This window comes from Daphnia magna, unplaced genomic scaffold, assembly GCF_020631705.1.
Source record: "Daphnia magna isolate NIES unplaced genomic scaffold, ASM2063170v1.1 Dm_contigs021, whole genome shotgun sequence".
NCBI lineage: Eukaryota > Metazoa > Arthropoda > Branchiopoda > Diplostraca > Daphniidae > Daphnia > Daphnia magna.
The window spans coordinates 990,498-1,008,966 of record NW_025533118.1 but is presented as its reverse complement, the minus strand read 5'-3'; the positions used below and the strand labels follow the sequence as shown (position 1 = coordinate 1,008,966).

At 38.9% G+C, this 18,469-nt stretch overlaps 3 protein-coding genes across 3 annotated transcripts; 2 read left to right on the top strand and 1 right to left on the bottom strand.

The window, feature by feature from the left end:
* Positions 1-1,090: 1,090 nt before the first annotated feature.
* Positions 1,091-2,148, top strand: LOC123477437 (eukaryotic translation initiation factor 6-like; the record flags this gene model as incomplete). The annotated part of the gene is made up of 5 exons (XM_045180771.1): positions 1,091-1,142; positions 1,216-1,340; positions 1,409-1,636; positions 1,713-1,897; positions 1,961-2,148. Coding segments are annotated over 5 exons (600 nt in total), but the record flags the coding sequence as incomplete, so codon positions are not given.
* Positions 2,149-2,366: 218 nt separating this feature from the next.
* LOC116935255 lies at positions 2,367-3,625 on the top strand. The gene is made up of 4 exons (XM_045180685.1): positions 2,367-2,760; positions 2,826-3,101; positions 3,186-3,428; positions 3,494-3,625. The coding sequence occupies exons 1-4, from the start codon at positions 2,524-2,526 to the stop codon at positions 3,536-3,538; spliced, it is 801 nt and encodes a 266-aa protein (XP_045036620.1). The 5' UTR covers positions 2,367-2,523; the 3' UTR covers positions 3,539-3,625.
* A 10,765-nt stretch (positions 3,626-14,390) lies between these two features.
* Positions 14,391-16,498, bottom strand: LOC116935851. The gene is made up of 2 exons (XM_032943076.1): positions 16,309-16,498; positions 14,391-15,463 (listed from the first exon to the last, which is right to left on the bottom strand). The coding sequence occupies exons 1-2, from the start codon at positions 16,496-16,498 to the stop codon at positions 14,391-14,393; spliced, it is 1,263 nt and encodes a 420-aa protein (XP_032798967.1).
* Positions 16,499-18,469: the final 1,971 nt, after the last annotated feature.

Here is an 18,469-nt window from a genome sequence, read left to right as displayed (position 1 = left end):
TCAGTAAAAAAACTACTATCGCATTATAGGACTATTCACACTTCCGATCCAAATTTTAGAAGTTCGTGTATATATTCTAAGAAATGTTTTCATGTAGAACTATTCAATAATATTCTCAAAAATTGCTGTGAAATTCATACAAATTGTTTGTTTCAAAACTGGATTGTTTCACTCAGAATAAAAAACTAAGAAAGAAACTATATTTTAATAAACGAATATATATAGTATATAACATCTCAGAGAAACCCAAACAATTCCTTTTTTTTTATGTTTGGAGTTTTTGTTAAAATCATTTGACATTATTCCATGTATGTCATATTTTATATTTCAAAAAACATTAAACACTTATGAAAGATGAGACGAATCCCACTAGCCAGAAAATATAGTTATTGAGCAGGATATACCTGAAACTATCGATTTTCGGTTACAACTGGATACCGAAAATCGTTAGCTATGTTGAAACCTACATTTTCCGTGACGTGTTACCTGAAACTGGAGATTATGTCTCACGAAAAGTACCACGTCACACTTAATGGCACCAGCTACCGATTTTAGGCGGTAATTTACTATCGAAAATCGTTACCTTTTTTAACAGTGAAGCCACCAATAATTTCAACTAGCAACATCGTCAACAAATCTACTAAGGAATCAAACATCGGAGGTAATTTAGTTGAGAATTGTGACTTTAAATGTAATCATACTATGGTTTACATGCAATTAATATGTATTTATTATTCTAGAAATTGTATCTCATCAAACATCAGTTGGCTTGACATCAGTAGCTGGAACAGCAGCTAACAACCCTCCTGCACGTTCACTGGTTAAAATGTCTAAAAACATTCCATCAGAAGAAGTGATACTTAGTCCATGGTCTAAGATTTAGGAGGTCCCCGAACTGTCGTCTGCTAGCTGTTTCGTCTGCTATTTTCGCGGACAAATTTTGGGGCACTCGCTAGGGGCGCTGACTGTCCGGATCAGTCATAACATTTCCCTCCAAAACGTTGGAACAATGGGAAAAATAGTCGCTTTTGAGTTTTTCTACGCTGTTTTATTGATGATTAAAAATTACAAAACAAAAAAAGAAACTTGAATCAATTCCTCATCAGTTGCCGGGTGCAGAATAATTAGACGATTGACAGTTGGTGAGTCCTTAGCTGATACAACAAATATGACAACTATTGCTATTATTTATTTTCAAATCTTCTTAGTCAACAGCCAACAGACATGGTATACTAGTGCCAAACAGCACAACAGACCAGGAATTGCAACACATTCGAAATTCTTTACCAGATTCTGTCAAGATCCAGCGTGTTGAAGAACGCCTCTCAGCTTTAGGAAATGTAAGTTGTTTTGCCAGTAATTAATGGCCTGATAAAAATCTTTACATATTTCATTTTGCATTTTTTAGGTTACTGCATGCAATGACTATGTTGCATTAGTTCATCCTGATTTGGACAAAGAAACTGAAGAAGTGCTTGCAGACACATTGAATGTGGAAGTTTTCCGTCATACAATTGCAGGCTCTGTCCTTACAGGTTCGTATTGCGCCTTCTCTAACCAGGGAGGTATTGTCCATCCAAAAACTACTGTTGCAGACCAAGATGAGCTCAGTTCTCTTCTGCAGGTGCCTCTAGTGGTAAGTGCTAAGATAGGAAGAGCAGGAAATATGACAACTAACAACAATTTATGTGCTTTCCTTCCTTTTTTGACAGGCAGGAACAGTTAACAGAGGTAGCGATGTAATCGGTGCAGGCTTAGTAGTGAATGATTGGTCAGCTTTTTGCGGATTCGACACGACAGCTACCGAGATTTCTGTCATCGAAAACGTGTTCCGTTTGAATGAAGCCAATCAACCGAGTGTCATTACTACAGATATGAGGGAATCACTAATCGAGACGTAAGATTACTTCTTTTTATTAAGTAGGTTGATAAAATTCTAACTTTCTTCCCATTCCAACAGGCTGACGTAGATGATTACAACGGACAACCAAATACTGTATCACACACGGCTTGAATAAACAAGTTAACATACAATGTTGCACACCAAAATCCTCCGCATCTGTAGTCATCTTGACTGTTCGCTCCCTAATTTTTCCTTTGGTAGTCAAAGCCCAAAAATGACAAACAACATGCCAGAATTGCTAGTCCTTCAGCAAAAGATGACAGATGCTAGGCAATCTGGAAATGCCATTCAATGTTCTTGAGTCCTATGCCACAATAAAACAAACTTTTAACAATTAACTATCACACCATGATCACACTTAAGCCACTAACATGAAAACATTACATGATAACGTAACATAAATAAGAATTGTTACCTTTGAGTGGCTTAGTCCAGAAGAAGACTGTGACAAGCAACTACTTTTCTCATTGTTAACAACGTTTTGGAGGGAAATGTTATGACTGATCCGGACAGTCAGCGCCCCTAGCGAGTGCCCCAAAATTTGTCCGCAGAAATAGCAGACGAACAGCCAAAAACAGCCCTAGCAGACGACAGTTCGGGGACCTCCCAAATCTTAGACCATGCTTAGTCTGCCAAACGAAGGCAAAGTGGATTTTGAAATCTATCCTATTCTCGCTACAGCAATTCAGAAAAATGTCCTTACTCTTCACAGTAACCGATTTCTTTTGGTTTGTGCAAAACATTTGCTTAACATCAACAAAGGATCAATGATAAGTAAAGGCATGTACAAAAGGTATGCCAAAATAGTCGTGGAAAAGTATCCTTGTCTGAAAGATATTGATTTTGAAGAAGAATTCGTAAGCTGCAATATTGATAATCATAAGTAGTTATACAGAACCCTAATATCTTTTTTTTTTTTTAGCTGTTGGTGAAAATGAAAATTATAAAAGCCGTAAACAATCAAAGGGGAAACGTGAAAACGAAAGAAAGTAGGAAGTTGAAAGTTAATGATGCCCACGAACCTAATCAATCGCAGAACCTGGAATTTCCTGTAAATGTTCAAGAATCACAATTGGATATCGCTGCTTCGGCTATCGAGAAAAGTTTCAAGGAAAGGCGTCTATACGTTAAAACAAATCACACCCTAAGAACGGATCAAATACTGGCAGCAATTCCTCTTTACTTGGATTTTTCGAAGGTATTCAAAATACATCATCTGCATACACTGTTTTCATTCAGTTTAACAAAAAATTTTTTTCCATTGCCTTTTATTTCTCTATAGGTTTATGCAGATTTCCTGAAAATGACTGAAATTAACGAATCTCTTTTTAAAGTTAATTTTGATGAGCTGATGGTTAACCTAAAGCGCTATTACCTTGCAGAACATAATAATCAGAGTGCAGCATCTACAGCAGTTTTCTTTGAAGGAGAAAAGGTAACGATTGGATTGTTGATGGCCATCAACCGTTTGTGTTCTACAAAAAAGGGAACCAGTTCTTCAGCAGAACTCTTTGAAATAGAACAAGTATTTTTTTCCTCTTTTGCAGTTATTCACACAACTTAGTAACTATCGTTTTATTTTTTTATAAGGTAAACATGCGTGTTAAACCATCCCCGGGTAGGAAACAATACTGACCATTCTTAATCCGATGTTGATTTTAGGTCGGTTCACGTCGTAAATGCGTTATAAGTTACATGAGATTGGTCCATGGTTGGAAAAATATTGGAATGTGGTTTTTCAAAAACCAACTCAATTCCATCCTGGGCCATTCTTAGAAAGTTGAGTTTTAACGATGCATGTATCCCGCTACTAAACCAATGTCAATACAATTTCGAACCTTTGCTGTTGTTCGATATCGACTAGCCAATAATAATCCAATGTCCGAAACCCAAATTTCAACGATGTATATATCCCAATATTTATCCAATGTCAATACAATTTCGAATTTTTGATGCTGTTCGATATCGAAATGCCAATGGTGCCCCAAAGTCAGAAATTCAAGTTTAAACGATACATATATCCATATACTAATCCAATGTTGGTACAATTTAAAAATTTTGCTTTTGTTCGATATCGAAATGCCAATAGAACCCCAAAGTGAGAAACCCAAGTTTAAACGATAAATATATCCATGTACAAATCCAATGTTGGTATAATTTCAAATTTTTGCTCTTGTTCGATATTGAAATGCCAATAGTACCCCAAAGTTAGAAACCCAAGTTTAAACAATATATAAATCCATATACAAATCCAATGTTGGTACAATTTCAAATTTTTGCTCTTGTTCGATATCGAAAGGTCAATAGTATTTCAAAGTCAAAAACCCAAGTTTAAACGATTTATATATCAATATACTAATACAATGTTGGTACAATTTCAATTTTTTGCTCTTGTTCGATATCGAAATGCCAATAGTATCCCAAAGTCAGAAACCGAAGTTTAAACGATTTATATATCCATATACTAATCCAATGTTGCTATAATTTCAATTTTTTGCTCTTGATCGATATCGACTTACCAATTATAAGCCAATATTGGACAAACAGGATTAAACGATCTTTATACCACGATATTAACCCAATGTCGATGCGATGCGTATTTTTGTTGTTGTTTAACGATAATATTATTGGTATGCATGTATATATGTATAGTTTTGGGGTAGAAGTCGGGGAACGGTAAAACCCTGTTTTTGGAACTGGTGTTTGGAACTGGGTTTAATTTTAGCGAGGAATTTTTAACATAGGTCCTACGATGTTACCTAGTCTCGTCATTCGATAACTGATATAAGTGCAGAATTCCATCATTGGCCGAGCATTGGCTTGCCAATAGAAAGCTTGTATTTTTGTGCATCAATCCAAGCCTATACGAACATCGGATTAATTTTGGCGAATGTTGTTTCCTGCCCGGGTATACATCGAACAATAACATAAATTCGAAATTGTATCGACATTGGATTAGTACCGGAATATATAGATCATTTAATCTGTTTTTTCTAATTTTGGTTTAGTATTGTCAAATTGATATCGATCAACAGCAAAAATTCGAAATTGTTTCAACATTAGATTGGTATCGGGAGATAAACATCGATTTCTGACATTGGTTTACTGTTTGCTAATCAATATCGAACAAGAGCAAAAATTTGAAATTGTACCAAAATTGGATTAGTGTATGGATATATAAATATCGTTTAAACTTGGGTTTCTGACTTTGGGGTACTATTGGCATTTCAATATCGAACAAGAGCAAAAATTTGAAATTGTACCAACATTGGATTTGTACATGTATACATATATCGTTTAAACTTGGGTTTCTGACTTTGGGGTACTATTGGCATTTCGATATCGAACAAGAGCAAAATTTTGAAATTGTACCAACATTGGATTAGTAGATAGATATATATATCGTTTGAACTTGGGTTTTTGACTTTGGGGTACTATTGGCATTTCGATATCGAACCGCTGCTAAAATTTGGAATTGTACCAACATTGGATTAGTATATGGGTATATATATCGTTTAAACTTGCATTTCTGACTTTGGGGTACTATTGGCATTTCGATTTCGAACAGCATCAAAAATTCGAAATTGTATTGACATTGGATAAATATTGGGATATATAAATCGTTGAAATTTGGGTTTTGGACATTGGATTATTATTGGCTAGTCGATATCGAACAACAGCAAAGGTTCGAAATTGTATCGACATTGGTTTAGTAGCGGGATACATACATCGTTAAAACTCAACTTTTTAAGAATGGCCCAGGATGGAATTGATTTGGTTTTTGGAAAACCACGTTCCAATATTTTTCCAACCATGGACCAATCTCATGTAACTGATAACGTATTTACGATGTGAACCGACCTGAAATCAACATCGGATGAAGAAAACAGAATGGTCAGTATTGTTTCCTACCCGAATGTGCTTTTTAAATTTGTTATTTTTAATTACATTTTTTGTTGTATTTTTGAAATATTTGGTCTAAATTAACGATTAAACATGAAAATGAAATGATTGTTGTGTAAATTAGTATCTATAATCAGTAAAAATAATAGAACTGTAACCACGTACTAAATTTAAACTAACTTTGGTTTTCACTGGGAAATTTTTTCTAAGTTTTTAACCAAATTCCGGAATTACTCCGGAAAACATATTTGTTGGTATGTATAGAAATAGCTAAGTGGATAAAGCGTCTGAAAGATGAAGTTGTTGTTCAGTGGTCTAGGGTTCAAATCCGGCAAATCCGGCTAGGTTTGTCTTTACTTTATATTACGATGAATAAAGCTATTGTTTTGTTTTAGGCTACTATTTAATTTTTGATGTTGGAATGTTGAATGTTGGTCCAATGTTGTTTTGCGCCATTATTGGCTGTATATCGAAATCGCACATCGGCCCGGGTCATTTCCAACTTGAGTCGCCAAACCTTGTCCATTTCTGTTATGCCACTACTGATAAAATTATCCCGGATAAACACTGCTCGCCAATGTTCTACCAAAATACATTTATAACATTGGTTAGGTGTTCAATTTTTAACATTGATGCAATGTTGTTTTTCACTGTTATTGGCTGAAGATCAGAATCGCACATCGGCCCGGGTAATTTCCAACTTGAATCGCCAAACGTTGTCCGTTTCCGTTATGCCAATATTGATAAATTAATCCCGGATCAACACTGCTTGCCGGTGTTCTACCAAAATACACGTGTAATATTGGCATAGCAGAAATGGACAAGGTTTGGCGACTCAAGTTGGAAATGACCCGGGCCGATGTGCGATTCTGATCCTGAACCAATGGCCGATTCTGTATCGGCAACAACATTGGACCTAGATAAAATTCCTACCCGGGATCATATCTAGGCATCAATGCGAGGGCCTTGTTATTCTTCGATGACCACGACTATTTACAGTCGATGCTTATTATTTGTGGAACTGCCAGGAACTTCAAAAACATCCCAGTTACAAAGAGATGGCAAGATGTCTTTAAATTACTCAGCGTATACTACGTCTTTGATGGGAACTATCCTGCCCTTTATGGTGTGTTGTCTGTCATTGAGCGCCGCTGTATTTCTCAGCTACTAAACACCTCTATCACTGTTGACCCGAAAGACAGTTCATCTCTTAAAGTTTTCATTCGTAAGTTTAATGCTTTCATGAAAAACTCTTAAACTTTCTATTCACTGGAATACTGTATCTATAAATACGTGACGTAGATATAGTTTTGATGTTTTAGTGGCATATCTACAACGTTGGTAATTTCATCTGAAAATTTTTGTCTTGTTTGATGTGTATTGATGCTGAAACGATACCACCTTTTGAAATACAGAATGTTACGTAAACCACGATTTCAATTTTATTTCTCACGGGCGTTATAAGCATGGTTTCTTGTATAAGTACCTATAGGTTTTAAGCATGCAATTGGCTGTAAGTACGTAAAATTTATTTAATCGGTAGGGGAGACCGGGGCTAGTTGGCTCACGGGGTAGGTTGCTCATTTCTAATTTAAAAATCCGTTAATTACAACATGCTGTTTTCAAAATAGCCAATAGTTTAAAAATCGACAATTAGATGGTCTGACGTTGTTTCAGTTTTTCTACTGTGAAAAAAAAAACGAACAACATACGAAAAACGTTTTTGACAACTGCCGACCAACTTTTTTTTCCTCCGTGCTTTTCTTTTTCTTGGCGTAGGTAAGTGATTTAAACTTATAAGCTTTAAACGGATGAATTCATCATTCATTCAGCTTTAATTGGCTTACATAAACATTTTTTTGGCTGTTCGCAAACATTTTATAAATAATAAATAGTGGACCAACCCCCTATAGGGGTAAGTTGGCTCTTTTTTGAAGGGGATAGTTGGCTCAAGTTGTTTCAGTGTGATGAAACAGAATTTTTCGTTTTTTTTCTTCTGTAACATAAGAAATGAGGATTTAGGAATTATATTCGAAAAACAAACAATGGTTCAGCATCTCCCGACCTTATTGGAAGGGCCATTAAGTTGGCAAAAGAAGAAAACCAAAAAATGTCTAAGGCATTTAGTATTGAAAATAAAGACGAAATCGGCATTGAGTGTGGCGCTGACTATTCTTCCAGCAGTGTTGGATAGATACAGTGCATGTGTGTTTCGTGTGCTAATGTGAAATTACTTGGAGCAACTTGCCCCGGTGGTATGGGCAACCTGCCCCGGAGACGGGGTAAGTTGCCCATTTATGGTGTCCCAATAAAACATTTTTTTTCATCATGATCGCATTATTTATTGTTTTTCTTGTCTTAAGTCAATTTATAGATAAGATATTAATTAATATTATGAATATAAGTTTGTCTCATTTTGATGAAAAGTAAAGGCTTTAGACGCATCTAACAAAAAAGTGAGCCAAGTAGCCCCGGTCTCCCCTATATGTGTGATAAACATACTGATGAACTACAACTTAATTACGTCCACCAACATACTTATTATAAAATCAGCATGAAGAAATGGTAGGTATGGAATTTATTTTAAGTACGCAAATTTCATAAGTACTCCTGGCCGGCAAATAAGCAACTTGGATAAGTATGTTACCACCGCTGTGTGGGGCCTACTTACCCCACTACCACTGCCAACTTACCCCGTTAGAGGGGCATGTAGACTATTTTTCTTTGCTTGTTGTTGTCCCGCCCTCCCCTATGTCCAGAATATAGCAAACAATTTGAAAAAAAGTTTAATTGTTCGCTCATATTTATGATCTCCTAGAAGGTCATTGGTCACCGCTTTCGCGTTACAAGGAGAAACAAATCAAACACAAAACATACCTCTTCTTGTCCTACTTTTTCGAAAAGCCGCAGACACCGTCATCAAATGCTACCACTCATTTTTAAAAAACTTATCTCACGTTTCTTTTTTTTTAAATTCTATTCCATGACCATCAAAGCCCTTGCAATTTGGTCTTAGGCTTATCGAATAATCGAATTAACGGAATAAACAAAAATTGTTTTAACGATTTTTCAACGACTTACCTAATTTCATTTTAGTTAATGGCTAATAAAACAATGAAATAGAAATTTTTAAAACTATTTTTAGGCTGATTTTGAAAAAAAGATTTGCCCGTGATGGGATTTGAACCAGAAAACAATCCTTTATTAAAGGAAGAAAACAGGTCGGAGCGTCTACTCCCGAAAAAACAACAACTTGTTATACGCTCACCATTACAGTCTCAGTCCTTGGAAACAGCACTCCACCGTTTTTGTGTTTCCAAGTTAATCATTTAGTATTTCGATTGATAAAGGTGCTGCCAGCTGCAGGTCGCACTTGATGTGGTGCGACAGTGGGGGAACCAAAAAATTTTGTCAGAAAAGGATAAGAGATCGAATTCTTAAGCTTTGATCTTAGAACGAAAAATGTTAACAGCCATTTATTATAAAAAATCGATCTCTTCAATATAATAAACGATAATTTGGGACATTTTATTGCGGCAGATGTTATGATTGCGTATCGATCAAGACGATTGACGCTTTCCAGTCATCGCCAATGAAACACGCCTCTTTTTTGTTTTGTTTTCAAAACGCACAATCTTTTCGGGACGAAAAAATATTCTGATCAAACACTTGGATAGAGATTTGACAGGCGGTCATCTCCTGTGGGGCACGGACACGGTTATTTTGAGCCGCTTGGACTGTATCGTCCCGAATACCCCAAAATGACTCGTTAAGCTCACCCCTTTCCCACATAAGCTACTCCCGTGGACGCTATTAAGGGAATTTAAAAATGGCGAAAAATGTTCACCATTCAACAATATAACGCACACCTTACCCAGGTTATGGCGTCAATTTAAGTGAAGTATTTTAGACGCATACTGCAATAAAAAATACGAAAAAAGGAGGTTGGGAAATAAAGGGTGTCGAGACCTTCTTGGTAAACCAAGTGGGAATTAAACTCCTGCTTAAGTTTATTAATTATTTATCAATCAATGATTTATCATTTTGAGGATAATTTCTTGAATGCTTCTCCTATTGGTTTGTCTGGCTCGGCCAACAAATCTGGCTGGATGACTGAGCCTGATTTCCTCCATTTCTTAAAGCACTTCCTATACAACATGCCCGGCCGATAAAACACAGAAAGGTTTTGCTCCTTCTGGGCAACCATTCTTCTCATATTTCGAACAATGCTCTTAACTTGTCGTCAGCTTTCATTTCCTCCGCACTACAGTCTAACCACTAAACCGGTCAGGCTTTGGCCCTTTAAAAAAATATATCAACAATGAGTGTGGCGATTTGATGCCGAGTCGGGCCGGAAACACGATGATGATCTCCGACATCATAGGTATTTTTTTTTTACTGGGTCTGGATCTGGGCCCCTACCTCTCTTTAAAAAAGTAAACAATTAATATTTTCTAGCCATAGATGGCTTTTTCAAAATTAATCGGTGTTCTTCTTTTTCTGCAGGATACTGTACAACGAGATTTATAGATTTTTTACATGTGCTTATGGTAAATCGTTATTTAGTTAAAATGTTTGAATAATAAATTTTAAAAAAAGTATTAAGCAACGTGCATTTTTGTTAAAATCCCAAACAGTTAATACAAGTATTATACTTTTGTAAATATGATGTTTTACATACAGTACCCTCTCAAAATAATATACACTTGCCGTTTTTCGGCCTTTTAAACATGACCTCTTATGGCGAAACGTCTCCCAGGTTTTTATTTTTTTCGGACTTTCCGTAAGAGTAATGAAAAAAAAAACCAGGCGTACTCTTCGATGAGTTTGTTTTCGTGTGACCTGTGGTGCATCCATGTAAGTGTTATATCCTGAACGGTATTTGTGCGTTCAGGTGTATACGATTTCCCCCTTTTCCCCGTTTTGCGCCGCCATTACTTTAGAAGTGGTCAGAGTTGTCGCGATCGATTGAAATGATCGAGATCGATGATCGATCCATCAATTTTTTGCGATTGAGATCGAGATCATTGATCTCAACCCGAAATTTGGATCGAGATTGAGATCAAAATGGTCTTGATCGATTATCTTTGCGATTTTGGCGCCATCTATGAGTCATTTACGAAGCTCCTACACAAAGTTCTTTTTCTCCACACGATTTGACTTTTTCAGACGGCATTATGCATTATTCACGTGTTTCATGTGGCCTAATGTCGTTATCCTTGTGTGTGTATTTCTATCATAATTTATTGTTATGTTAATATGGGTAGAAGAAGACTCGGTCAACGAATACATCAGCTTACTCAAAGGAGTAGTGAGGTAAAATTTGCCGTTCACTATCGTCTGTGTGATGCAGCACACTGGAAATACAATTTTAAAAAAATTATCGAAAAGATCGATTTTGTCGATCGATTGATCAAAGAAAAAAATCCCGATGGATTTAGATTCTTCGATCCCAAATTGGGGTAGGATCGAGATCGAGATCATAGATCGCAATTACGTGATCGAACGGCAGCTCTGCTCTAGTGGCCGTTTCTACCAATAAGACAACCAATAAATTTAACTCTTCGCCGGAACATCCTCCCTCGAATCTGGTGAAGCTGGAACGGAATCACCGGATGAGCTAGACTCCAACAGCGCAAGAGTGTCGATACCGCGACGAAATAGTCCTCTTTCATGTTGTACGTTACGACTCGAACTAGTCCATCTGGTCCTGGGAATGTCTTAACAATTCGGCCGATGTTCCAATGCCCACGCCTTAAGCCTTTGTCTATCTCCAAGACAATATCGCCAACCTTAAAGTGGGTTGCGGGGTTTTCCACTTCTTTCTTCCGGACAGGGATTGGAGGTAAACTTTCTTCCATAAATCCCAAAATAAATTGGTCATCCTTTGAACATATCTGTAATGTTCAGTGGGCAATGCGTCATCGAACATCCCTGCTAATGGATCGGCTGAATTTGGACAATTCATAAAATCGTTGGGAGTCAGCAAACGGAAGTTATCATGATCCGTACTGTCTGCTGTTAGGGGACGTCCATTCATAAGCCAGCTACTTGGTACAGGAGGGTACGAAATGTCTCTTCCGTCGGATGTCAAATTTTCTGGCTTTCCAAGTCTAGACCATTGTACAACGCTCTTTTGGCTGATATCACAAGTGACTCATGCGCTCCACCAAAATGTGGTGTCCGATGGGGCTGAAATCACCAATCAATTTTCTTATTCTTCATCAACTCGTTGATTTTCTCACTGGCATGCAATGTTTTCGTTTCTTCTCGCAGTTCAAGCTCGGCACCAGCAAAGTTTGTTCCGTTTACGGAGACCATTACATGGGGTATGATATGGGGTGTGAGTCCAATGAAAGGAAAAGACTAAGGAGAAAATCATCAGCCGAGAGTGAGTTCACAAGATCCAAATAGACAGCGTGAGTTACGAGGCAGGTAGGGGAGGGTGGGGCTAGTTGGTACAATTTTTTTAATTTCTCCTCTGGTTTCTTTAATTTTTCATATTTTGACACTAAAAAAATTGTAAAAAAAAGCTCAGAAACCCAGCTTTCTCGTGCTATTTTTTAATTTGATCTACGTTGCAGAATTCATATCGAAATCAACGTTCAAAAAGCTAAAAAAATTTGCCTACATGCCCCACTAACGGGGTAAGTTGGCAGTGGTAGTGGGGTAAGTTGACCCAATGTATTTCAAATACGGATATCAGTGAAATGTTGCTGTTGTAAACAAACTAGAATAACATTACAATAAACAAAAATCGTATAGTTATTTTAGAGTGGGAAACTCAGAAATAAGTTGTGATAACTTACATAAAGATTAATAGCCTTAAATGCAAAAAATAAAAAATAATATACATAATTCAGGCAAACATTTCACAGGTGAACATCGTATAAAGTGAAACACCTAAAATGTGACAAATTTTGGCCTCTAATGCATACTACTGTTCACCATAAGTCATATCTAGCAAAAATTCGACTTACAATTCCCTGACATATTATTCAAATAAAAAATTTTATTACTCCTTTATAATTGATTAAAACAAATCCATTGTTACAGTTCAATAGAGGACACAATTTTCTAAAAAACTAATATTTTTTTAAAATTATATGCATACCAAGAAAAGATAAAATTTATGAATACCAAGCACGCAACTATTGTGGATTTGACGCAAAAAATTTCGTTATTTTCTATTTTCTAAACAATTTGGGATAAATTTATAAAACTTTGCACAAATGTGCGCACGATAAACATCTTTGACTATGAATTATTTCAATCAAACCTCTTTCACAAAATTCTTCTAAATTAGGAATTGCAAACTTGCCCTCCTGCCAACTAGCCCCACTCTCCCCTATACATAACGGCCCATTGCTTTGCATAACGATTTCGTGAGAACCCGACCTCCAGTGGTCCCAACAAATCACAGGCTGTTCGGGAAAAGGAAGGTGAGCCAGCTTCAAGTCGAGAAACTGGTAGCTCGGCCATAAGTTGCTCGCCGGGCTTGGCTCTATCCCGTTTGCAGGTTTTCACACTCGTGTCTAATCCTTTTGACTAATTCTCTGCCTCTTGGTATCCAGAAGTGCTGTCTGGTGTAACTAATCTGGTAGTCTGTTCCAACGTGCTTCAATAAAACGTGGAACGCTTGAACGATGGCTCTTGTAAAACTATGTTGCGCAGGTAGCAATGGAGGATGCAGCTCCTCGTAGGGCAATTTAGCTCGTCCGGCTTGTCCACCGAGTCTTAAAAGACCGTCTTTCCCCAAAATTGGTGCTAGGGAGAGTAAACTTGAGGTGGGTTGATGCCATTTTCCTTTCTTGAGGCGACGAATCTCTTCACTGTATTCTTCAGATTGGCATCTTTTTACGAGATCGTAGAATACATTTTCCAGTCTCCCCAAGGCTGGAATATCGTCTAATCCGATCTTGACATTTTCCCAATCGAATGTTGCGTCAGTGGCAGTGATTTGATGTGATCTTACAGTATTTCTTGTAGTATTTCTTATACTACAGCGATCCAGGTTAAATCGGCAGGCCAGTTCTCCTCTTCTCCTTGTAGGAATGTCGGTCCGTTCCACCAATTCTTTGGAAAGGCTTATTCTTCAATCGTCGAGCGGGTAGCGATATCAGCTGGATTTTTCTTGCCCGGTACAAAACGCCATTCTTCCGGTTGAGTCAGTATTTGGATTTCTCCAACCCGATGACTGACAAACATCTGATATTTCGACGCGGTCGACCGAATCCAGATTTTTACAGTGCTGTTATCGGTCCACAAATACCGACGATGTAAGACTCGGGTGAGTGCACCTTGCACGGAACGCACCAAACAGGCTGCTTGCAGAGCAGCATTTAGTTCTAGCTTTTGCACCGAGATCGTCTTCTTAGGTGCTAGTTTTGTTGTAGCCGCACCTGCCGTACTAGTACTCGTCCATCTGAGTACTGATTCCGAATGTAAATCACGGCAGCGTAGGCTTTTTCCGATGCGTCTCCAAATGCGTGAAACTCTGATCGGACAATATTCTCTTCATCTGGGAATAGGCAGCGAGGAATGTTGATGTTGTTAAGCTGCGACAAGGTACTGAACCATTCGTTCACCAATCGCGGTCTTCATTGCTGACGTTATCGTTCCACTGGAGCCGTTTTGTTCCAAGCTCTCTAAGCTTGATCCTGGCTTTAACGATAAGAGGCGCGGCCATCCCTTGTGGATCAAACAGACTTGCCATTTTACTTGCAATACCGGCGCGAGTGTAGACTAATTCGTCCAACCCGCTTACTCTGAAATTCAACGTGTCATATTTCGGATTCCAAAAGTCTCCAAGGACTTTCTCAGAGTCGTTACTGCTTAACAGAAGTTCAGACAGATTTGAACTAACACCTATGCTTGCAGGTGCTACCGTTTTCAGAAAGGTGGTGGAATTGGAAATCCAACCTTGAAGGTGCATGTCTCCCTTTGCTAAAGTTTCTTCAATACCTACAGCTTCTTCAATACCCTCCTCCACTGACTTGGCTGAGCTAAGGTAGTCGTCAACGTACATTCTTTGGTTTATAGCTTCGATTACTCTTGGATCACCGGTGAAATCAGAACTAATTCTTCGGGTGGTACTTATCGCGATGAACGGTGAACAGGTAGCACCAAAAGGTAGTCTCTTCATTTCACACACATCCGCTCCCTCCTTTTCGTCTCTTCTCCATCGAAACCGGAAGTACCGTGCGTCTTCTTGTCTCAGCCGAATTCGACTAAACATAGCTTTTATGTCAGCTGCCCACGCAATCTCACCTTCACATAATTTGAGGTAGACTGATGGCAGTGGGGTTTGTAAAGCCGGACCGCTGAGGATACTGTCGTTCAGGCATTTTCCCTTGAACGGCGCTGCAGCGTCAAACACGACGCGTAGCTTTGTACCTTTTCTCACTCCTTGATGAGCGAGATAATACTCCGGTGGGCCGTAGTCGGTCTCTTCCAACACAATAGCATAGCCCTTTTCGAAGTTCTTTTCCATGGCCTTTGTATACTCCTGTCCATATTCGGGTTCTTGTTTGAACCGGTGCAACAGGGTTGCCAATCTTCTTTCAGCCAAATGGCGGTTATTTGGTAAATCTGGCTCCCCAATCCTCCAAGTGATGGGTGTCTCATAACCGACGGCTAATCGGCGTGTTCCGCTCTCTAGAATGTTGGGGTGCGTTTTATCGTCAACCTAAAGTTGAGCTGCTCAACTTTTTGGTTGACCATAAAATGGATTTTACGTTGGTTGAGTAGAACTTTTTGGTTGAACTACGCAGTTAACCAAAAAATAAATATTGATGTCAACCTATGGAAAGCTCCTCCTCCTTTCCCATCCCTTTCTGAAATGCTTAATATGTAAATTTGAAAGAAGTAATATAAAATAGTTGTTTTAAGAATTAACGGTTTTTGTAAATATTTGAAAAATTTCGAAATCAGTATTATATAGTTTATTGATATTTGCTAAAATTATTAAATATATTTTGATTAGTGTATAGTAGCAGACGTAAAACGTTAATTGTAACAACAACAAAGCAGACAACACATTTCAGTTGTTTACTTATCTGTAATCGGAAATTTCTGGAATGGTAATATATTTAAATGTAGTAATTATTACAAAGTTTTACATAAATTTGTTAATTTTTATTGTTATTAATTATTGCATTGTGATAGAAAAATTTTTACATACGTGTACCACGACCCACGTCCCTATCTAAACAAAGCTGTCTGCTGTGTGAACAAAAAAAGGTTGCCATATAAAAAAAAATAAAGAATTATTACAAAGTGGGAGGGTCAACCAACTTGAATTTAGTTCAACCACAGTCTGGACTGTGGTTGAACTTTTGTGGTTGAGCTCGCAAAATTTGGTCGAGCACAACCTTGGTTGAACTTTTTGTTAACCATAAAACGGTAATCGAGCTCAACCGTGACGAATTGGTTAACGAAAAAATACCGATTGAGCTCAATTTAGGTTTAGGTTGAGCTAAAAAGTTGACGATAAAACGCACCCTTGATAGCTTGTCTATTTGCTTCGGAAACGCAATCAATCTTGTACTCCGTCCCAAAATCTTCGGTATCGCAGTAGCGCTTCATCTGTTTTGCCAACGCATCTCCTTCTTCTTCGATGTTTGCGAACACTGCATGCATTTCACCGTCGGATTTCTGATTGTAGTCCCGATTACTCCTCTTACGATCCATCCAAGACGAGTGCGGATCGCTGTTGGTTCGTTTTCTCGTCCAATACGGGATTCAATAGCTGTCATCAGGTGTGCTTGATCTATGCCGAGAAGAATATCAACGCGTCCGCCATTACTTTCCACAGGAAAGTCTGCCAAATGTCTCCAACGTTTCTTCAATGTGTTCCAATCCACAAGCGGCACCGGACTCGTGACAGTAGGCATGGTTGAACCTTGCAGTGTCACTAAATCACCTGCGGGCAGTCTTGCTCTAAGTTGAATACGACGTAAAGTGTACTTCTTTACGACTCCTCCAACGCCATCCACGGAGAATGTTTGTGGATATCCGCTTAGTTTCAACTGACGAATGAATCTTTTTGTCGCTACCTTCGTCGAGAAACACGTTGGCTTTTACGGTTCTTCCCTCAGCATCCAGGACATCGAGTTGGATCATGCCGACGGCTGCATTTTATCTTCTTGACTGGCCGGTACGTCCAGTGGCTGGCCGAGCTGATTCATCTGCATCTTTTGACTGGTGGTGGAGCAAAGCATGGTGAAGACGTCTGCAATTGGAGATAGAACAAGTTTTCTTCACTCTGCGTTCCATGGCAGAATGTCGAGACTTAAAGCAGTTGAAACATAAGCGAAGTCGGATACAAAACGATAGTGTTTCTCTAATCGTAAGGTCCTTAAACAGCTGACAATCTTCTAACCTGTGCGAACCTTCGCACTTGAAGCAGTAGTTGCTGCAAGAAGTATAGGTGCTGTTATCTCTTGTCTCATTGCTTGTCTTGTTTGTACGGGAGTGCTGCTTGTCTCTTGTTCTCCCTGTAGCTCCGTTCAGCTGATCTGCTGCAATGCTGTATGCGTTTTGATACGCAGCGGCACGGTTTGAAAGCCAGGTACCAAATTGGTTCAATCCTCTTGTTTCGAGTCCACTTCCTCTGTTGGCTTTCCAAGCTAAGCGATCATTGAGCTGTAGTTTGAAGCAGATTCTTTCGATGATGTCAGTGTCGGCGGTTTCACCTATTCTGGCGAGATCGCAGAGATGGGTGCGTACTTTCTCTGTATAATGCTTGGACGATGCAGGATCGTTCTTGTGAATTTCGAGTTTCTCCAATGCTTGAATGTGGGCTGCTTGCAAAACAGCACGCCGACCGTAGTTTTCTTTTAGTCTAAACAAAGCCTGAATATAGGCAGCTTCTCTGCCTCCCAGACCAAAGACTACGTCTTGACAGTCGCCACGTAGATGCCTCTTCAGTATGGCAAATTTCTCCCCGGCTGCTTTAGAGATGTCGTGAACCAGTGCGCGGAATAAATCTATCCACGCAAACCACTCCAAAGCTTTTCCCCCAAAATCAGGTAACTCTGCTCGCACTGCTGAATTTGATCCGGATGCCATACGTATATGTGGGCGCAAAAGACCAAGACGATACATGTCGATCCAGTCATCTGGTGCCTCTGAATGTTGTGGGTAGGTTTCTCTGGCTGCTCCCCACTGTCCGTTGTCTTGGCAGCATCTATTAACTGCATCGTTGTTGCCGAATTTAGCAAATGAACTACAATCTCTGTCCTCTTCTACCTGAAGCGATTGTAATGCTCGTTCTGCTTCCTGTAGATCCAGCTGGGCTGCATTGGCTCTCTGTTGGGCTTCAGTTTGGCCCTGAGTGCCCATAGCTACTTGTGCTCCTGAAAACGGGTGCTGGCTATCGGGTAGAGAGGTCCAATTTCGATGATGTTCATCTTGCTGCGATTGTCCGGGTTGCTGTTGACTGCATTGTTGCGGAAAATACCTCGATGGTTCCGGAGGTGGATGATTACCTCTGATTGACGGTGGTAAATTTGCATGTGAGGCGAGATACCGTTGGAGCTCTGTCTCCATTGCCTTAACTTGCTGGACATACCTAGTATGTGGCTCGTGTTGCCGGTCAAATTCTTCCGGCTCTGCCCCTTCTTGCAGTCGATTGTTGATGTCACGTGCTTCTTTTAACAA

Excerpts from the sequence above, each read along its gene's own strand:
- LOC116935255 (XM_045180685.1), top strand. The coding sequence starts at position 2,524 with ATGCTTAGTCTGCCAAACGAAGGCAAAGTGGATTTTGAAATCTATCCT. Across the intron at positions 3,102-3,185 it reads TTTACTTGGATTTTTCGAAG|GTTTATGCAGATTTCCTGAA; the intron begins GTATTCAAAATA and ends ATTTCTCTATAG. Across the intron at positions 3,429-3,493 it reads AACTCTTTGAAATAGAACAA|GTAAACATGCGTGTTAAACC; the intron begins GTATTTTTTTCC and ends TTTTTTTATAAG.
- LOC116935851 (XM_032943076.1), bottom strand. The coding sequence starts at position 16,498 with ATGGATCGTAAGAGGAGTAATCGGGACTACAATCAGAAATCCGACGGT. Across the intron at positions 15,464-16,308 it reads AAATAGACAAGCTATCAAGG|AGAGCGGAACACGCCGATTA; the intron begins GTGCGTTTTATC and ends CCAACATTCTAG.